Below are 20,104 nucleotides of genomic sequence, written 5' to 3' on the forward strand. Positions count from 1 at the left end.
ACAAACTCCTCTTTTTGTTAAATTAACTAGGGTGCGCTTCGAACAGAACTGAAATCAAACGACCAGTAAACAAATGTAACTGCATCAGTTTTAAAACATAGTTCAGGTCTTGTGTAGTTACAGCCTGACATCCGTTCCGAGCCACACACAAAAGACAAAATAAACTTACAAGAGGCTTGCGATGACTGTAGAACACCAAACGATACAGCTATTAATGTTAAGGACTGTACTTGTTTGTGGCAATAAAAATGTAATAATTTTCAAATCGACAGGAACCTGCTTGCCCTATAGTTCTCAGTTTTGCCATCTGTCACAATTCATACATCACAAAAGCAGACATGTGTACCATTGAAATTGATGAAACAGCTGCTATTACACAACTTCTTCAAATCTTCAATCTTGTTGAAGAAACACTTATTACTTAGAGTGATTTTATTTTGTAAAAACACATCCTATCCTTCTGTTCCGTATACAAAAAAAAACAGCAAAAAAATATATTTTGACAAATGCTATTAGCTGGAAAGGTTACATGCATTCTAAATCTCCATTGCCACTCATGACTCAGTTGGTTCAAGTACATCAACAGAACTCCAGCCTTGACTCAGCAAGTCATGTCAGCTGCAAGGTTACAGGTTTGGTTATCGGTCCATGTCAAACTGACAGAACTTAGGCAGCATTGGGCTTTGACTGGCTTCAATTCTCCAATAAGAAAGGACAGGAATGAATGGAGATTTTCACTCTGGATCATGTACGTTGACTGGAGAATCTCAGCCAGAACAACACTCATTTTTCTAAGAGCTGCCCACAGACTTTTCGTGGGGGTCTGTCTGAGCAATAGGTTCAGCAGGAGGTGATTCGCTCCTTGGAGCCTGCACTGACATTCAACAAGATCATAGCTCTTCCATCAATCCTTCCTTTGTGCACTATCCCTCAATCCCTTGGGATCCAAATCTCATTCTTGGATACACTCAACAACACGGTATCCACATCCAAAGTATTTTGGAGTGGAGCAGAGGTTTCCAAAGATTGACAATCTTTCAGCAATAATCCATGGTTCATATAGATCATTTCCAAAGTGTCTCTATTCACAGAAGTACGCACAAGGATAGGAACGTTCTTCAGCCTTGGATGTCTTTGATTTTAAATCACTCCACCTCTGGTGATTGTGCCTCAGATGTCAAGATACTCAACTCTGGAATTCCCTCACTACGGGGCAACGTTTTCACACAAGAGGGTGGTATGTGTGTGGAATAGGCTGCCAGAGGAAGTGGTGGAGGCTGGTACAATTGCAACATTTAAAAGGCATTTGGATGGGTATATGAGTAGGAAGGGTTTGGAGGGATATGGGCCGGGTGCTGGCAGGTGGGACTAGATTGGGTTGGGATATCTGGTCAGCATGGACAGGTTAGACCAAAGGGTCTGTTTCCATGGTGTACATCTCTATGACTCTCATCTTTAAATTAGACTTTAAACTTGCTGCTTTGACTAAGCTTTTTGCTCACCTACTCTAATATCGCCTTGTGCATTTTGGTGTTGAATTTTACTTGATAAGGCACTGGTGAAGTGCTTTGGGGCACTATACAATGGAAAGTTGCTGCTAGTTTAATTCTATTCTGATTTTAGAGGTTCCAAACCCAAATATTTGCTCTCAACCCAATCTCTCACATTTTCAGTCACATCACTGTGAATTCTTTTTTTCCTAACTATGGTCTCACCTCAGGAGGAAATTGCAGGAGCCCTGTCAAGAGGTTGAGTCGCCCTCGGTGAGGCATTCCCAGTATCACGTCAACCACACCATTGAACGCTGCATTTCGGAACAATTCGTGGAAGAATCCCATCATGCTCTCTGCGCCCTCACCACCATAACGTTTTACAGTGGAAAACTTAGTGGCCAAGAAGCGATCGAATTCCTGAGAAATAGACACAAGTCATTAGTTAGGCTACTTACAGGATCTTCACCACCCAGGACGAGGACATGATGGTCAACTGAGACCTCAGGGAGGGGTGTTCGGCCCTCCCCTGTGGTGAGTCACCCCAGGCCTGTCTAAAAAGTCCCCATGCTCAGGGCCATGAGACATAGCCAACAGCAGAACAAGCAAACTTTTGGTGATGATGGAGGAAGAGTTAGGTTGTCAAGAGACAACGCCTATCCCCAGGTGGAGGATCCTTTGTGAAGGTGAGCTGGAGCTTCCTTTCAGCACCCGGGGAGGATGGTGGGAAACCACCTTGCCTATTAATTAACCTCATCATATTGTGATTGAGATTGAAAAAGGCAGGTTCTTATGAGCGGCTGAGGAGAAAATATGCAAGCCAAAAGAAAAGTGCAGTGGATCTGCCCTTGGTTAGATCACAACAATACGTGGAGATGCACAGCAAACAAGATTATTTTTTAATTCATCCATGGGATGAGACATTGCTGGCTAGGCCAGCAGTTAACCCCCACACTAGCACCTAACTGCAGTAGTACTTATCTTTTCCCCAGCACCCATGATGTGTGCAGGTGTGAGACACAGTGAGAGACACAAAGTGCACAAATCTTTATTTAATTTCCACCACCAGGAAGAAAGGAAACACCCAAGTGGCCAGTGACAAGCAGTGCCCTTCACATCAAAGGGCAATGCTGTGTGATCAAACAGTGAAGGGGAGGGCAGGGATTAAATCAAAATAGAGTTGGAGGGGGAAATGATGCACTCCACTCCCTGCGGCACCCACCTCTCCCTGAACAACTCCAGGGTGTTGGTAGACACCGCGTGCTCCATCTCCAAGGATACCCGGGCTCTAACGTAACCGCGGAAGAGGGGCAGGCAGTCAGCCCTAATGACCCCCTCCACGGCCCGCTGCCTGGACCTGTTTATGGCCAGTTTGGCCAGGCCCAGGAGCAGACCCACAAAGAGGTCTTCAGACCTGCCTTCCCTCCTCTGTACCGGGTGCCCGAAGATCAGGAGCGTGAAACTGAAGTGCAACCAAAAGCAGAGGAGAAGGTTTTTGAGAAAATCAAAAAGGGAGTGCAAACGCCCACACCCAATATACACGTGGTCCACGGACTCCACAGCGCCACAGAACAAGCAGTTGGGCTGGGAGTCCGTGAACCACCGCAATCTGCGGTTGCAGGGGACTGCTGCATGCAGCACCCTCCACCCCAGATCCCCGAGAAAAAGGGGGAGGACTCCCGCGAAGAGAGCTCTCCACTGGGGATCCCCACTGCCCGGTGGCAAATGGGCATGCCAAGGCGTGTCCGGACGGTGGATGAGGGAGAAGAGGTGGACGGTGTGCAGCAGCAGTCGATATAGGGCACACCTTTTCACCCCCTGAAAGGAAACAAAATTAAAATTCCGGAGGCGGCTCAGGTTGTGGGGCACAGGCTCCCGCGGGAAGTATGGGACCTTGGGGCCAATGTGAAATTCTGTCTGGGCTGGGGTGAGCGCGGACGGGATCCCACCGCACACCTGAGCGTCCTCCAACTGGTGCACTACGTCAGGTCCAAGCACTGCCGTTTTAAGGCGTCGGATGGCGGTGACCACGTACCGGACGTCTACCGCTGCCCTGCTCGCTATGTCCTGCGGCATCGTCCAGCCCAGGCCCCCGGCACCCAGCACGTCCCCGAACCTGGTCACCCTCACTGCCACGGCCCTCCCCTCCGACAGCCACTCGAACCCGTGAGCACGGAGGTGCGGATTCCTGAGCAACGGCTCCCTGACGACAGCCGCTACTCCTGCCGGAGGGTAGGCACGGCGCGATTCGACCGTGTTTCAGACCGTGATCAGGTCCTGGTAAAAGACAGGCAGCACCTTGAGGGCGACCTCCAAACCGTCACGGTCGACGAACAGGAGCTGCGTGTCATAGTTGAGGTTACGCACCTGGCAGAAAAAATACGGCGCTAGGGCACACCACCTTGGAGGAGGCTCGACGTAAAGGTATCGCTGCAAGGTCTGAAGGCGGAAGGTCGCGACCTGGGTGCGGACGCACACCAGCGACTGACCGCCCTCCTCAATAGGGAGGCTCACCAGCGACCCAGTGCATCTTTTTGTCCCAGAAGAAGTCGACCAACGTTCTCTGGATGTCAGCGACAAAGCCAGGAGGAGGGACCAAAGTGACCAGCCGGTACCACAGCATGGTGGCCACCAGCTGGTTTATGACCAGCACTTGGCTCCTGTAAGATAGCACTCGGAGCAGTCCTGTCCAGCGGCCTAGGCGAGCCGAGACTTTGGCCTCCAGCTCCTGCCAGTTGGCCGGCCAGGATTCCTCGGTCGGGCTGAGGTAGACCCCAGGTAGAGGAGATGGGTGGTACTCCAGCTGAACCCCCGAAACTCCTCCGGCAGGGAGTCCATCCGCCATGGACCGACCAGTATCCGGGACATTTGGCCCAGTTGATCCTGGCGGAAGACGCTGCCGAGGGGAGAGGCACACACCAGCAGCGCGCCGGCAGTGCTGCCCTTCTCTAGGGGATGAGCCCACAGTACCTCCTGACTGTCCCGCACCGCGGCCTGACCTGCCCGAACCCCCAGGGGCTACAACAGGGCCTTCTGCTGCCTCAACTCCTCCGGCCCCTGGGGAGGACTTTAATAACCACACGCGCCATAGTGCGGGTGACAACAGAGAACCCTCTGCTGGGTCGTCGAGCGGCGGAGGGAAGGATGGTGTTATCCTCGCTCCTCCCTCCCAGACTGTTTTTCCGGAGGACTTGGCCCTGGGGGAGGACCTTTACCCCCAGGAGCCGGACGTCCCGGTTTCAGGAGAGCAGCGGGGCCCTGAGCCTCTGCTGCCCGACGAACTGAACTCGAGGTGTTCCGGGAAGGGGTGCGCCGAGGAAGGTACCGCCGGTGACCCTAGGGGTGGGCTCACTGTGGGTTTGAGGCCAGTTGGCGGTGCTGGACCAACCCCCATTCTCTCGGTGGGGGAGGGGTCGGTGACCAAGGGCGACCTCCCGGAGGATGCCGGAAGGCTCAACGCTCACTTCACCTCAGAGTGTGTCTCTCTCCTCCAAGGGCCGGCGCCTCTTCCCCAGAGAGACAGGGGGAAATTATGGGCCTTTCCCTCCCTGTCCGTCTTGGTGGTCATGGGGCCCAAGGTTCCTCCCCCCAGCCTTTCCCAGAATACGATTGGCTGAGGGAAGACAGGGGCATGGCCAGGGTGGGGAGGATCAGCTGTGTCACTCCTTGCCCCACCTCCTGGTTTATCAGGTGATGGTGGGCTGGGCAGAGCAGGGGTCCAGAGACACGGTCGATGCAGGAGGTTAGGTAGTGGTGGTTCCCCCCAGGTTAGTGCCACGGTGTGGCTGGGCTCGGGCTCGGGGGCTCCCTGGCCAGGTGTTGCGGCGCCAGGGGCAAGCGTTGAAGCCCCAGGGGTTTCTGTAATGAGATGGGGGTTAGGTGTGGGGTCAGTGGGGCCAGGATCAGGTACAGGTTTGGGGGTCAGGATTTTTACAAGGACAATTTAAAAATTATTTTGAACAAGAAACAAAATGTATTTTATCAATCCACCTTCCAACTGGAAGCGCCAAGGCAAGTGTGAGCAGACTTGAGAAAACACAAACAAATCAACTACACAACAGGCATGGATCACTTCAATCATTCTTTAACTTTGTTCATTTCAATTTGCATTTGTGTAGCAGCACTCCTTTGGTCCCACTCTCCGTGCAGTTGGAACATAACAGTTACCTGAGACTCCAGCATTAGCTTCACTAAGTGTCTCTTCTCTTCTGGGGTTAAAGTTTCGCATTTTGCTTGCTCGAACCGCTGAGCAAACCATTCTCTCTCAGCCATGGTCTCCAGTTGGCCGATCTCAACAGATATGTGCCTGCAGTATGTCTGTTCCAAATAGGCCAACACCTCCTCCAAAGTGGCTTCCTCTTTCCCAAAGTTTAACATTCCTGGAACACCAATAGAAATAGAATTCCTGAATATTTATTTCTCATCGCAGTTGTACCCAAGACTTTTGCATTATCTAATTCATACGGGAGCACTCTGCCATCACAGAGCATGTGAAAATAAAAAAATCTGTTGCAAATTTTTTGAGAGATGACCTCAGAGGTAGGGTTTCTTTTTCAATTCTTCATTCATGGGCATCATTAGCTAAGCCAGCATTTGTTATTCATCCCCCAATTGCCAGGAGGGCAGTTAAAAGTCTGTGGATCTGGAGTCACATGTAGGCCAGACCACAATCAGCAATCATGGAAGTGGTTAGGGAGGGCGAGGGTCGAGTGGTATTATCATTAGACTATTAACCCAGAAAAGCGCAGCAGGTCAGGCAGCATCCAAGGAGAAAGAGAATCGACGTTTCGGGCATGAGCCCTTCTTCAGGAAGAAGGGCTCATGCCCAAAACGTCGATACTCCTCCTTGGATGCTGCCTGACCTGCGCTTTTCCAACAACACATTTTCAGCTCTGATCTCCAGCATCTGCAGACCTCACTTTCTCCTATTAACCCAGAAACTCAGCTAATGTTCTGGGAATTCAGGCAGAAGGTGGAATTTGAATTTAACAAAGGATCTGGAATTAAGAATCTCGTGACAACCATCAATCTGTTGTTGGAAGGAAATAGAGACGTACAGCATGGAAACAGACCCTTCAGTCCAACCCGTCCATGCTGACCAGATATCCCAACCCAATCTACTCCTACCTGCCAGCACCCGGCCCATATCCATCCAAACCCTTCCTATTCATATACCCATCCAGATGCCTTTTAAATGTTGCAATTGTACCAGCCTCCAACACTTCCTCTGGCAGCTCATTCCATACACGCACCATCCCCTGCGTGACAGCGTTGCCCCTTAGGACCCTTTTATATCTTTCCCCTCTCACCCTAAACCTATGTCCTCCAGTTCTGGACTCCCCCACTCCAGGGAAAAGACTTTGTCTATTTATCCTATCCATGCCCCTCATGATTTTATAAACCTCTATAAGATCAACCCCTCAGCCTCTGACGCTCCAGGGAAAACAGTCCCAGCCTATTCACCCTCTCCCTGTAGCTCAAATCCTCCAACTTGGGCAGCATCCTTGTAAATCTTTTCTGAACCCTTTCAAGTTTCAGAACATCTTTCCGATAGGAAGGAGACCAGAATTGCACGCAATATTCCAAAAGTGGCCTAAACCAATGTCCTGTACAGCCACAACATGACCTCCTAATTCCTGTACTCAATACTCTTGACCAATAAAGGAAAGCATACCAAACACCACCTTCACTATCCTATCTACCTGCAACTCCACTTTCAAGGAGCAATTAACCTGCACTCCAAGGTCCCTTTGTTCAGCAACACTCCCTAGGACCATAACCATTACGCATTAAAGTCCTGTTCTGATTTGCTTTCCCAAAATACAGTACCTCTAATTTTGCTGTCATCTGCAAACTTACTAACTATACCTCTTAAGCTCACATCCAAATCATTTATGTAAATGACAAAAAGTAGTGGACCCAGCACTGATCCTTGTGGCACTCCACTGGTCACAGGCCTCCAGTCTGAAAAACAACCCTCCACCACCACCCTCTGTCATCTACCTTTTGCCAGTTCTGTATCTAAATGGCTAGTTCTCCCTGTATTCATGAGGTCTAAACTTGCTATCATGAATTCGACTGGGAAAACACCACTATCATAGGGCAAGCCAGACAGAGAACAGCCAGGGAATTCCTAGAGGCATGGCATTCATCCACAAACTCCATCAACAGACACATCGACCTGGACCCAATATACCAATCACTACAGCGGACAGCTGAAACTGACACCCGGAAGCGGCAAGGACAGACCACTATAAATGCCGGAAGAAACATCAAAGAAGCACTTCGTAGGAGGCTCCAGAGCACTGATGATGTTCCCTAGCCAGGGGATGAAACGTTTGCAACAAAAACTTCCAGCTCGGCGAACAGAACCACAACAAACTTACTATCAGTCTCCCATGAGGAACCTTGTCGAATACCTTACTCAAGTTCTCTGCCATCCTTACCTGGTCTGGCCTACAAGTGACTCCAGACCCACAACAATGTGGTTATCTTTCAACTGTCCTTTGGGCAATAAATGAAGGCCTTGCCAGAGATACCTACATCCCACGCGTCATTTTTTTCTTACATCATAACGCATCTGGAATTATGAGTGTTATGAATTCAAATTCCATAATTTCCATGGTGGAATTCAAATCCAGGTCCCCAGAACATTATCTGGGTTTTTGCATTAATAGCCTAGTGATAATACCATTTGGTCACTGTCTATCCACAACCCACCATTCCAAATGGAGTCAACTCCTCAGACAGAGGAGTAACAAATGAACAACAGTTCTCAATAGAGACTATTCTGATTACAACACACAACACAATACTAAGGTTACAACATACATGATATATTTGATAATGAGTGAGATTTGCTTCGGTTCTGTAAAGTGTAGTGAATAATTCCAGGGAGCTGCCAGTTAGTGGTCCTTCCCTTTCTCATAATCGGATGGAGTTGCTATGGCTGTTATCTTATTTAAAAATAAAAGTGTTAACATATGCCACTTATTTAACCTATGGAATAACACTCACACCAAATAGGACAGATTAGGGCTCCAACCCTTTACAGTTTCCTTTCCATCAGACTACTATCAGTCAAAGGTTTGGGCTGATTTCTACACACGCGTGAGTTCCTTTTTCATTAGTTTCTGTATGATGAGTATTTTATAGTTTGAATTGATAGAAAAGAAACATATTGTTCTTTAAATTTCCTGCAGTCAACAAAGAATGAAAGGCAAGTTAGAAAGACGGGACAATCCCAAAAAGAAGCAATATTTCATCTTTGCTTGCACTGTGGAAAGCCATGCAGGAATATAACTCTCCTCCTCATTGCAACAGGATGCTTAACAGCCGGCTACATGTTCAAGGAATAGTACCTTTGCTAACAAAGGGGGCCTGACAGAGGGGGTAGATTACTCATTCTTGCACTGTTACACAAAAGTTCATGTGTGTGGTTATCAGTTGAGAAAAAGGTTAATTTTGAATGTGCAATGTTTGACAAAATTGGCCACTCAGGCTCTCACCAAATGAATGATGACCCCCAGGAACACATGATAGCGAGGCAGTGTGAGGTGAACCCCACCATCCAATACAATTAGTGTTTCAAATGTACTTCCCCAATACCATTCCATGTGATCACGGCTGAATCTTTATCTCGAAGTCCTATTCCCACTTTTGCCCCATAATCCTTGATGTCTATAAAAGCTTTGATCATATTCAATTCTCTGTTTGATATTCCTCAGGTAATGAAAGTATAAATCAGGGTTTCAGTAGCAGATGACCTGGAACAGGGCAAGTCACCAAGGCGAAACGCAGTCATGGTGGTGGCACATGTGGTTGGATTTTCATCTCAGGCTCAAGACAAAGTGATAAAAAGTGAAATCACCACAGTCCCATTCTCCTCTTTAAGTGAGACAATGGTTGGTGGTTTAATCTGAGAGTCACCACACCTCAGCTGAGGGGAGAGGTCAAGAAGGAGTGTCCTTCATGGTAACCTCAGCCAGTGCAGGAATTGAAACCATGCTGTTGGCATCACAAACCAGCTCTCCAGCCAACTGAGCTAACTGCAGGCTTCAAAATGAGAAAGAGCCCCAATCACATTCACAGAAACCATTGAGGATTCACTTCCTCAGTTGCAGTTTCTCTCTTCTTTCAGGTAAGTTGGGAAGTTCCAGGAAGACATGCCATCTTCGTCCCTCTCTTGAAGGTGTGCATTTCTTTTTGCACCTGACCTACAGATGCCTGCCTCCTCTGGTGCCTCCCCCAGATGGTAATTACTTAAACATCAGCCTCAACAATTCTGTGATTCTGTGCAGGGATGTGGGGAAAAGGCAGGAGATTGGCACCAAGAAGTTTCAACCAATGCCAACACAATGGGCTGAATGGTCTCCTTCTGCCCCCTAATAATTCTCTGATCCTGAATGTCATCAAGCAGCTTGACTGCAGCGTTCTATACAGTGACATACAAATAACAGCAAAATACCACAGACACTGCAAATCAGGCTGGAAAGAGGGTTCCAATGGAGAGCCATACTGGATTCAAAACCCTGCTTTGTCTCTCCACAGATGTTGCCAGACCAGCTGAGTATCTCCAGCATTTTCTGTTTTTATTTAAATTGTGATCTTGCCCCATGCTGTACATGAAAGGGCACTGATTGGAGTGTTGGTTAGCGATTAGGAGCAGGGATTTTTCTAACCGCACAGTTTACAAATTATAGTGTCCATGCTGGCTGGGCTCAGTTAATGCAACACAGATATAGCATTCACCCTGGGACTTCCTCTGACTGTCTCATTTAAGTACAGAATAAAAGTTGCCAAGAGTTGTGTGGGGTTTGCCATCTCAGTGCTTACAGAATTACCTGTAACTGATGGAACAGATGAGGAACTTGCCTTTTCTGACTGGCTGCTGGGTGTTCATGTGCAATGGCAGCATAGATTATAACATTACTGAAAATCAATCATCTACAAGATCACATTTTGGAGCACTAGAGCATGGTAACAGTTGGCATAGTTACGAGTTAAAGGACTGGCTCAGGCCAATGGGTAACACCAGTAGTGCCTGTTACAAAGTCGAAAGCATGTATGTTTGCTTTAAAATAGAAAGTGTTTTCTGAATTTTGAAGTAAACTTAAAGTGCAGGCTCAGCTGCCTGAATGGAAAGGCAGGGAGACAGGCTGTTCCAAAATAAATACATGTAACGTGTGTGTATGTGTGCCTGTATGTTTGTGCCTGTGTGTGTGTATGTGTGCCTGTGTGTGTGTTTGTATGTTTGTGCCTGTGTGTGTGTGTGTGTATGTGTGCCTGTGTGTGTGTCTGTATGTTTATGCCTGTGTGTGTGTATGTGTGCCTGTGTGTGTGTTTGTATGTTTGTGCCTGTGTGTGTGTGCCTATGTTTGTGTGTGTTGCCATAGTCTTACCAGATCATAGAGGCTGCTCTCCCATTAGAGAGAGAGAGAGTCTAGTGGTGATTTAATCTGCGCGCCCCAGACTCAGACGAGGGAAAGAGCTTGAGAAGGAGAGTCTTTCATTGGCTGTTAAATGGATACCTGAGTTTTGCTTGTGGTTTTGACAACAATTTGAATTTAACCAATTAGTATAAATTATGCTCAGGTTACTAAAACCCAATCAAGTTTGAATTTATTATTTTGACGTCGGATCAATAACAGGGAACAATGTTGGGGAGGCATAAAAAAATTAATCTGAAAATTAATCAGAGCAACTGCTGAAGAGCCAGAGAGCAAACTGCCCATTTAAAATCTTGCTCTCGAAGAAATTAGAAGACACTCTCTATCAAATGTATCTTTTCTTGTAAAACATATGCGCAGTAAAAAGGAAAGAAGATGATCCAGGAAGATCAGCAAACGGAAGATTAAAGACAGCAGAGAAGACAGAGAATGTGTGGACTTGAGATTAAGTTAATTCAATGTTTAATAGGTGTGTTTTTGGAACAGCATTTTTATAGAGTTGGGATCAAATAGTAAGTAGTTGAGAAAAAAGGGACTTAGATTTGTGAATAGTTTTTGTTTAGCGTTCACTAGTCCAGTTAGGAAAACAAATTGCTATTTTTCTTTAAATAGTGGAAATTAGGAATTCTCTATCATTTACTCACATTTTAACAGATTACGAGATAAGGCAAAATTTTCTGGGTGTTTGGTTTTAATTAACAGAGGGGTTCAACCGCATGTCATTGAAACACGGTATTGTGTAATAAGAAAATTCTGCTATTAGGCCAAGTTTGCCCTTTAGCTGACCTCTGCTCTATTCTCCCATCAGCAACTGAGGATAGTGAAGCTGAGAACGGGTATAAATTGAACAAGAACATAACAGAAAATGAGAAAAGGCCATTCAGTTTATCAAACAATCTCCTCAGTTTAGGATCCAGGTAATTTCAACGACATCAAAACCTTATCTGATAAATTATTCCAAATGTCTACTGCTCTTTACATCAAGTACATTTATTCCCCTCTCCCCAAAAATCGGAGAAAAATTTAATGCCAATTTAAACATCATGTCCTAAAGTAATACTTTGCGTTAATTTTGTCTGTATCATACACACTTAAAAAGTGTTCTTAATAACTTCATTATCATCTTTCTGGACTGCACAGCTTAAGTTATTCAAATCCTAAAACATTCAATGTAGCGAAGTCTGAGGTGATACATTTTGACAGAAAGAACATGGAGATATGTTATTAAAATGAAGGGTGATCCCCAAAAGGGTGTGTAGGAGCACAGAAACCCAGGTGTTTATGTGCATATGTCAGTAAAGGAGGCAAGGACAGATAAAGCAAGCAATTAATAAAAACATACTGAATCCTGTGCTTTATTAATAGTGACATTGAGCTAGAAACAAGGACGCTGCTTAGCCAGCGGGAATGAAAAAGGGGTTATGCTGAATTTGGAAAGGTTATCAGTTAGACCTCAGCTGGAATATTGTATACAGTTCTGAGCCACACATTAGGAAGGATCTGAAGTGGCACGGTGGCTCAGTGGTTAGCACTGTTGCCTCACAGCGCCAGGGAGCTGGGTTCAATTCCTGCCTTGGGTGATTGTCTGTGTGGAGTTTACACATCCTCCCTGTGGGTTTCCTCCCACAATCCAAACATGTGCAGATTAGGTGAATTGGCCATGCTAAATTGCCTGTAGTATTCGATGCATTCATCAGGTGTAAGTATATGGGAGAGAATGGGTCTGGGTGGGTTGCTCTTTGGAGGGTCGGTGTGGACTTGCTGGGCTGCAGGGTCTGTTTCCATACTGTCGGTAACCTAACCTGAATGTATTGGAGAGAGTGCAGCAGTGGTTTGAGAATGATTTCAGGGATGGAGAGACTGTGACTGTTTTCCTTGTAGAGGTGGGGGGCTAGAAGGAGAGTTGACAGAAGTTTTCAAAAAGATAACAGGGATGGACAGACTAGTTAGGGAGAAACTGTTCCTTTTTGTAAAATGCATCGAGAAGGAGAAGGGTCCAAATATAAGATAACGCGCAAAAGAAGCAAATCTGATGCAAGAACTGTTCACACACCAAGTAATTAGGGTCCCCGGCCTGGTGATGGGGAGGAGGCAGGTTCAATTGAAGGGCATTCAATGGTTATTTAAATGGAAATACTGTACTCAGGGTAATGGGGAAAAAGGCAGGACAACAGATCATGGGGCAGCCAGTATAGACATGATGGGCTGAATGTCTCCTTCTATACCAAACAATTCTGTGCAAACTTTAGAATTCTCTCATTTTTCTTTGAGTGACACACTCTGCAACTGCTCCATAACCTTTTTGAAATGTGCAATTCAGCAATTGAATGGTGTCCAATCCCATACATGTTTTATGAGAATTAAGGAATACAGATGTCCTGTAAAGTACTCCATTCACCACCAACTGTTGTGCCCTGTTTCAGGGGAGATACTTAAAAGATTATGCTTCTGTAATCTCTCCTGTGTCCAGTCAGAAAGACAGAATGAGTAATGGTTAATTCTAATTTCATCAAACAAACAAGAAGTCCCTTTATTTACCTTTTGTGCAGAACAGGTCATGACCCTGAAGTGCTTCAGTTAAAACCTGGATCTCAGGAATCATCTCAATCACACCTTGACTCAAGGGGTCGATTTTAGCTGCTTTGTGGCCATGTTCTCGATATGCTGTCACCAGTCGTTCTAAACCATGGTCAACTACAGAATGAAAGAAATCACACTAATCACTCATTAGAAAAGGGTGGAAATTTCAGACTATAGCAAAAACAAATTTTATAATTGTAGTTTATTTTTACAAAAATCAATGCATCAGATTCAGAGACTTATATGACCATTAGATATGCAGTTTTTCTAAAATATTGCTACATGGCTCCATCTGTAATGACAATGCTGAGTCTCACTGAGCACTTTAAGTTTTCTGATCACAAACTTTTGACATTGTTACTGTGAAGTTCAATGCAGGCCTGAGGAATGAAATAACTCCACAGAGGCCAGTGTCCCATCACTAAGTCACCCTTTATTAACACTGTTCCAGCTCCCTCACAGCCAGCTCTCAGGGTGTATTGAACCTCTGACACTTCTATTTACATTTGTCAGCCAGGGCTACCATAGAATAGAATCCTGACAGTGTGGGAGCAGGCCATTCAGCCCATCAAGTCCACACCCTGACCCTCCAAAGATCACCCCACCTAGACCTACCCTGTCCCTGTAATCCTGCATATCCCATGGCCAATCCACCTAACCCGCACATCTTTAGACTGTGGGAAGAAACCGGAGCACTAGAAGGAAACCCACGCAGATACGGGGAGAACATGCAAACTCCATACAGACAGACAACCGAGGGTGGAATCGAACCTGGGTCTCTGATGCTGTGAGGCAGCAGTGCTAACCACTGACCCACCATGGTACCCCTGCTTGGATCAGATTAACAGTCTCAATCAGGGAATTCATATTCATATTCTAGGTCCACCTGGCTGACCTCATTTCAATCACTACATTCCTCCCTCCCTCAGGCTGGAGACAGAGGCCTGTTCTCTCTCTTGTAGTCTCTCCAAGATGTTTTTGCACGGGGTCCTGTTCCTCCAATCCAGACCCGTGTACCGGACCATAGCCAGCCTCTGGTGCCTTGAAAGAAATTCATCCTCTTCTTCAGGTGGTAAAGGTGTCGAGGCTGCAACACTTGCCACATCCATCTCGGACGCCGAGATTTCTTCAATGCTAAATGGATGAGGGAGAGCCCATGGGTTTGGACAGCCTTTCTGGCTGTTCGGAGGGGCCGGGTATGATTTGCTCCTGTCCCGTTCGCAGGTTTGCATATTTTGTGAACAAGTCAGTACTTGTTCAGGACCATCTCTATTACCCAAACTTTGAATGTCACTGGTCCTGACCTCCTGCCGACTGTGCCTCTTACCCATGCAGAGCCATTTCTGTGGTTCCTGCACCAAACTTCATCCCCTGAAGTAAACTGTCTCTCTTGCTTAGAGGAGTCTTGTGTAGGGCACTGGCATTCCTAATGCTGTTTCACTCTCATCCTCCCCAGGTCCGGGAAGGTCAGCTTTACCCTGGTGCGGGGTCTCCTCCCCATTAGTAACTCTGCTGGTCCAATAATCAACAGAAACTGGGACAGTTTGGTAGCGAGTGAAGCTGTAGGCTATTTCTTTAAGTTTGCCTTCAAACTTTGGACTTTTCTTTCTGCCAGACCATTGGACATTGGATTGCATGGAGCTATCCTTACAGGCTGAAGGGCATTCAACTTTAGGAAATACTCAAATTCCCTGCTGGTAAATGAATGCCCGTTGTCTGTGATCAACACTTCCAGGAGCCTGTATATTGCAAATGATGCTTGCAGCTTTTCTATTGTCATCCCTATTTGACGAATGGATTGTATGCACATCCAACCACCTTGACTGGGCATCTACAATGATGACGAATGTTGAGCCAATAGATGGGCCAGTATTACTGATGTGCAACCGAGTCCAGGTCTTACCTGGCCGTTGCCATGAATGTGGGGGAGCTGTTGACGGTAATTTTTGTCCTTGTTGGCACTCTGGGTGCCGCCCCACCAACATGGCTATGCCAACATCCAATCCATGCCGCCACTGAAATAGCTCCACAAAGGCTGGTATCCTGTCACCAGTGCACAGTCAATGCCACTCACCCAGCTAGCTTTGAGCTGGCTCCCAGAGTGAGCAGAACCCATGACACTTCTGTGTTTTTTTATTTTATTGAACAATACAGTTTACAAAACAATTAACATTAACAGCTGTATACAGAGAAACAGCAATTTATAAAGGAGAGGAATGGCAAAGCCAGGCCCCAAACCCTATTGTTCATCTGTCAGCCAGCACTCCCTGATTGGACCAGATTAACAGCCCCAGTCAGGGAACTCATATTCTATAAGATCCACCTGACTGACCTTGTTACAAACTCAACAAGGACCAGCACCTCCTCTTTCTACTCAACATTTGATGATCATTTGGCTCTCAAATTGACTTCAACAACTTAACCACAGCATGCATTTTGTCTCCAACAGTAGGGAATGAAGCAGCGTTTCTGTGAACCTGTGTTACCACAAGGCTCTGGATTATTAACAACATAAGAACGAGGAACTAGGAGCAGGAGTAGGCCATCTGACCCTTCAAGTCTGCTCCACCATTCAATAAGATCATGGCTGATCTTTTCGTGGCCTCAGCTCCACTTACCCACCCACTCAGCAATAAGAAACAGTAGCATTACTACAATGCTGACCCCCCTCTACTTCATTGTGGGGAAAACTGGAGAGAGGTTGAATGGTCTATTCATACACCTATTCACTTCCTCACAGCACTGTGGGTGTCCCTATTACCCATGGAACCCATTAGTACAACAAATCTGATGTAAACAAAAGGCAAACCTCAAAGTCATGATCCCTGGCCCTGAAATGGTTGCACCAGAGGTCAGAGGTTGAAGGGGATCAACAAAGACCAGTATGTGATTAAAAGTAGTCCTCCCAACAGTATGGTGCATCTTTGGGTCGAGAAGGTCTTGTCTAGAGTCATAGAGATGTACAGCATGGAAACAGACCTTCAGTCCAACCCATCCATGCTGACCAGATAGCCTAACCAATCTAGTCCCATTTGCCAGCACTTGGCCCATATCCCTGGCCTGTTAAATGTAATAATTGTACCAGTATCCACCACTTCCTCTGGCAGCTCATTCCATACACACACCGGGTGTACAGACAGTGCTGCAGGATATTCTGGGAAGATACAGAAGCTCTCAGAGTCCTGGTCGACCCTTGCAGTGCTCAGTTTACCTGCTAATTTAGTGCATTGTTATTTGTGGGTTTTTGACTGTACGGGCACTGACTGCGATGTCTCTCATTACAATTACATTACATGACATTACAATAACGCCTGCATTTCAACAACACTTTGTTTAGCTGTAAAGAGCATTGTGATGATTAATGGTCATGAAAGATGGCAAATAATTTGTAGTCCTTTCTCACTTTACAATGTCAGAGCCAAACAGAGAAAAGTTCATTTTTTAAAAAAAAGCTTCCTCTTTCGGACCTTCAGTGCTAGTTGGCTCTTGTGGAGAAACACAAGTCTATTTTTGACTCACTTCAGGGTTCCCTGTAGTCTTCTGCAAGTGATTTCACAGCATACATTGGCAATATTCCTGGAACAAGTTTTCGATTTCTCTCATTCCTGTTCTTTTTTAAGAAGTCATTTCCTCAATATTGTTTTTCCTCCTCAGGACAGTATAACTGACCCACATGAAACGTGGGCTCAATAGTGTTTTTTATGCATGACCCTGGGATAAAAAGATAAAGTGCCATAGTTCCAGTGGAAGACTAGGCTGCTGTCTCAATAGAGAGAGAATACTGGGTAGTGAGTTTAACCTGAGAGTCACCACATCTCAGGCAAGGGGAAAGGTTAAGGAAGCAGGAACTTCATAAAGACATCAGTCAAATCAGGGATTGAATCTATTCTGTTAGCCTCAAACTGCATCACAAACCAACCATACAGCCAAACGAGCTAACTGATCCTTGGCCCTGAGGTGTGGGGTCATCTCAACACATCCAGTCATGCCTTTGTAGATGAAGCAACAGATAAGAAAATAGAAAATGAAATGATTTCTCTCCTCCCCAAGTAGGTCAGTGTAATACTAACACAAAAGAAAGATATAGAATATAGGACCTTTCATTGGGGAGGGGTCCCGACTTGAAATGTCGATGCCCCTGCCCCCCGAGCTGCTGTGCTTTTTCCAGCTCCACATTTTATTGACTGACTTTCCAGTCCTTACTCTCTCCCTCTGCCTCTTCCACCCTTCCAGGCTGTGAGTTCCAGATTCCCACCACCTTCTGGGTGAAAACAGTTTTCCACGTGTCCCCTAGAAACCTCCTGCCCCTTACTTTAAATAAATGCCCCAGTCACCGATCCCTCCACCAAGGGGAAATATTTCTTGTTGTCTACCCTATCATGCCCCTCCATGTTATTTATCTGAAATCATGCCTCCTGACAAAGGAAACCAAGCCCAGTCTGCCCAGTCCCTCTTCATAACTGAAACCCTCCAGCCCAGGCAATATCCTGGTAAATCTCCTCTGCACCTTTTCCAGTATAATCACATCCCTCCTATGATGTGGATTCCAGAACTGTGCACAATATTCTAACTGTGATCTAACCAACATTTGATACAGTTCCAACATCACCTCCCCATTCTTCAACTCTCTGCCTGGGCTAATAAAGGTAAGTATCCCATACACCTTCTTAACCACTTTACCAAGTTGTCCTGATACCTTAAGGGTCAGGTATTTACATTCCGATCAGGGTCCCTTGGATCTTCAAGTGGTTCCCAGGGTCCTACTGTTCAATATTTATTCCCTTGTCTTGCTTGTAATACTGGGCATGACATGGACAATGGAGCAAGTAAATCCAGTTTGACAGAATGAAGGCACTAAACTTTCAGAGGATGGTAGAACTCACAATAAACTTTATTAAAGCTTTGAGGAGACTGTTTTGTGTGCCATGGGGTGTGGATAATTCCAGTCAATGTACAATAGGCATAGAAATTCCCTTTATCCCATTGTATCAAAGCTTGGGGGAGTGGACTAATGTATTTTTGACAGTATAGACTTGACAGACTGAAGGGCCTCTCTGTACTGTATGATTCTATGCATTAAAGTAGCAAATAAAAAAACTGATGTTATAAACCAGGGATACAATTGGAGTCCCAATGTCTTGTACCTCTTCCTACATAATTGTACAGTAAAAGGTAAAGTCACCATAGTCCTAACAGACCTTAGGGCTGTTCTCTCATTAGACAGAGATGACTGGTGATGATTTAACCGGAGGGTCACCATTCCTCAGGTGAGGGAAGAGGTTGAGGGAGTGTTTCACATGGAAACCTGCGGCAGTGTGGGAATTGAACCCACGCGTTTCTCTGCATCAGCTGTCCAGCCAGCTGAGCTAACCTTCCCTGATTATTTACAATGTTACCTACAGAATGCTGTAAGTGTAAACACCTTGTGATCATACTCTCATCACCTCAAAAAAAACTAGATGTTATATTAATGTCAGACATCATTTACTGTGGTGGGCAGCATCTAAGATGCCAAGATACAATGTAGTAGACCAGCAGGAGGCCTGTATAACCCTTCTTCAAGACTTCTTGAGAAGGGTTACACCAGAAATGTTGGTTTCTCCACCTCCTGATGCTGCCTGGCTTACTGTGTTCTTCCAACCTGCTGCCTAATAACTCTGGATTCCAGCATCTGCAGTTTTTTTTGTCTCTATCCAATGTGCAACGTAGATCAGTGGATGTCATCTGCCAGGCATTGATGAGACCAGGTTAATCCCCTATCTTGTTGCACTTTGAAAAGGGACACGTAGAAGCAGGAAGCTGACAAAAACAAACTCAGGCAGAGTGACCCTGGGGGGGTGCATGGCCCTTGCCAGTGCAGACCCCAGCGGGTATAAACCTCTCCTACAGGCAGCTGTGCAATTTCAAGTTCAGAGGCAGGGAGCTGACCGCTGGGGGACTGCTGGAGAGGCTCCTGTTTAGTGTTTTGGCCGTTCAGACAGATTCCAAGAGGCAGCCATTTGCTATGGCAAACTCACAACTTCCACAAACTCCGGCAAATGAAACTGAAGGGAGACAGTGAGCTGTCACACTGTTACTTCCAGAAGTTTACAATTAGTCTGATCAGCTGTTTCCACTACTGCTTGCCCTCTATCATTGCCTTGACAGCCCCTTTCCCACCCCCACAATCAGAGAACAAATCTTATCATATCAATTTTAGAACTGCACTCCGACTGACCTTGGACTGGGGCTTCCTCTCTGGGTACCTTGAGCCCACTGTCATTGTTCCTGGCTGGTTTGTAACCATAGACTCCCCTCTCGCTGCGGTACAGGCGCCTGAGGGTGAAGGGCCAGGCTAGTTGCCTGTGCCGCACACAGCCTCTCATTGCATTCAGCACAGGAACCGACATCGCTTCACTCGCTCGGGCTGGGGGTGGGTGGGGGAGAGCTAGCTGCCCCTGCTCTCTCGCCCTCCCTCGCTTTAAAGGCCACAATCTGACACGGCCATGTGCAGCAAAGGGATTGAGAAGGAGGTCACGGCGCAGAAACCACCTCCAAAACTGTGACAGGTTCCTGCTGATGGGAATGCTGGCAAATAAAAACAAA

General features: G+C 46.3%; 1 protein-coding gene across 1 annotated transcript in view; it reads right to left on the reverse strand.

The window, feature by feature from the left end:
- dhtkd1 (dehydrogenase E1 and transketolase domain containing 1) overlaps window positions 1-20,104 on the reverse strand; it is a 63,450-nt gene extending 43,346 nt beyond the window's left edge. The window contains exons 1-4 of the mRNA XM_060842624.1: window positions 19,737-20,104; window positions 13,478-13,633; window positions 5,658-5,869; window positions 1,716-1,910 (exon numbers count right to left, since the gene is read on the reverse strand). Coding sequence (XP_060698607.1) covers window positions 1,716-1,910; window positions 5,658-5,869; window positions 13,478-13,633; window positions 19,737-19,908 — 735 coding nt within the window. The 5' untranslated portion in view covers window positions 19,909-20,104. The remainder of the gene's footprint in view (window positions 1-1,715; window positions 1,911-5,657; window positions 5,870-13,477; window positions 13,634-19,736) is intronic.

This window comes from Hemiscyllium ocellatum, chromosome 23, assembly GCF_020745735.1.
Source record: "Hemiscyllium ocellatum isolate sHemOce1 chromosome 23, sHemOce1.pat.X.cur, whole genome shotgun sequence".
NCBI classification, from domain to species: domain Eukaryota; kingdom Metazoa; phylum Chordata; class Chondrichthyes; order Orectolobiformes; family Hemiscylliidae; genus Hemiscyllium; species Hemiscyllium ocellatum.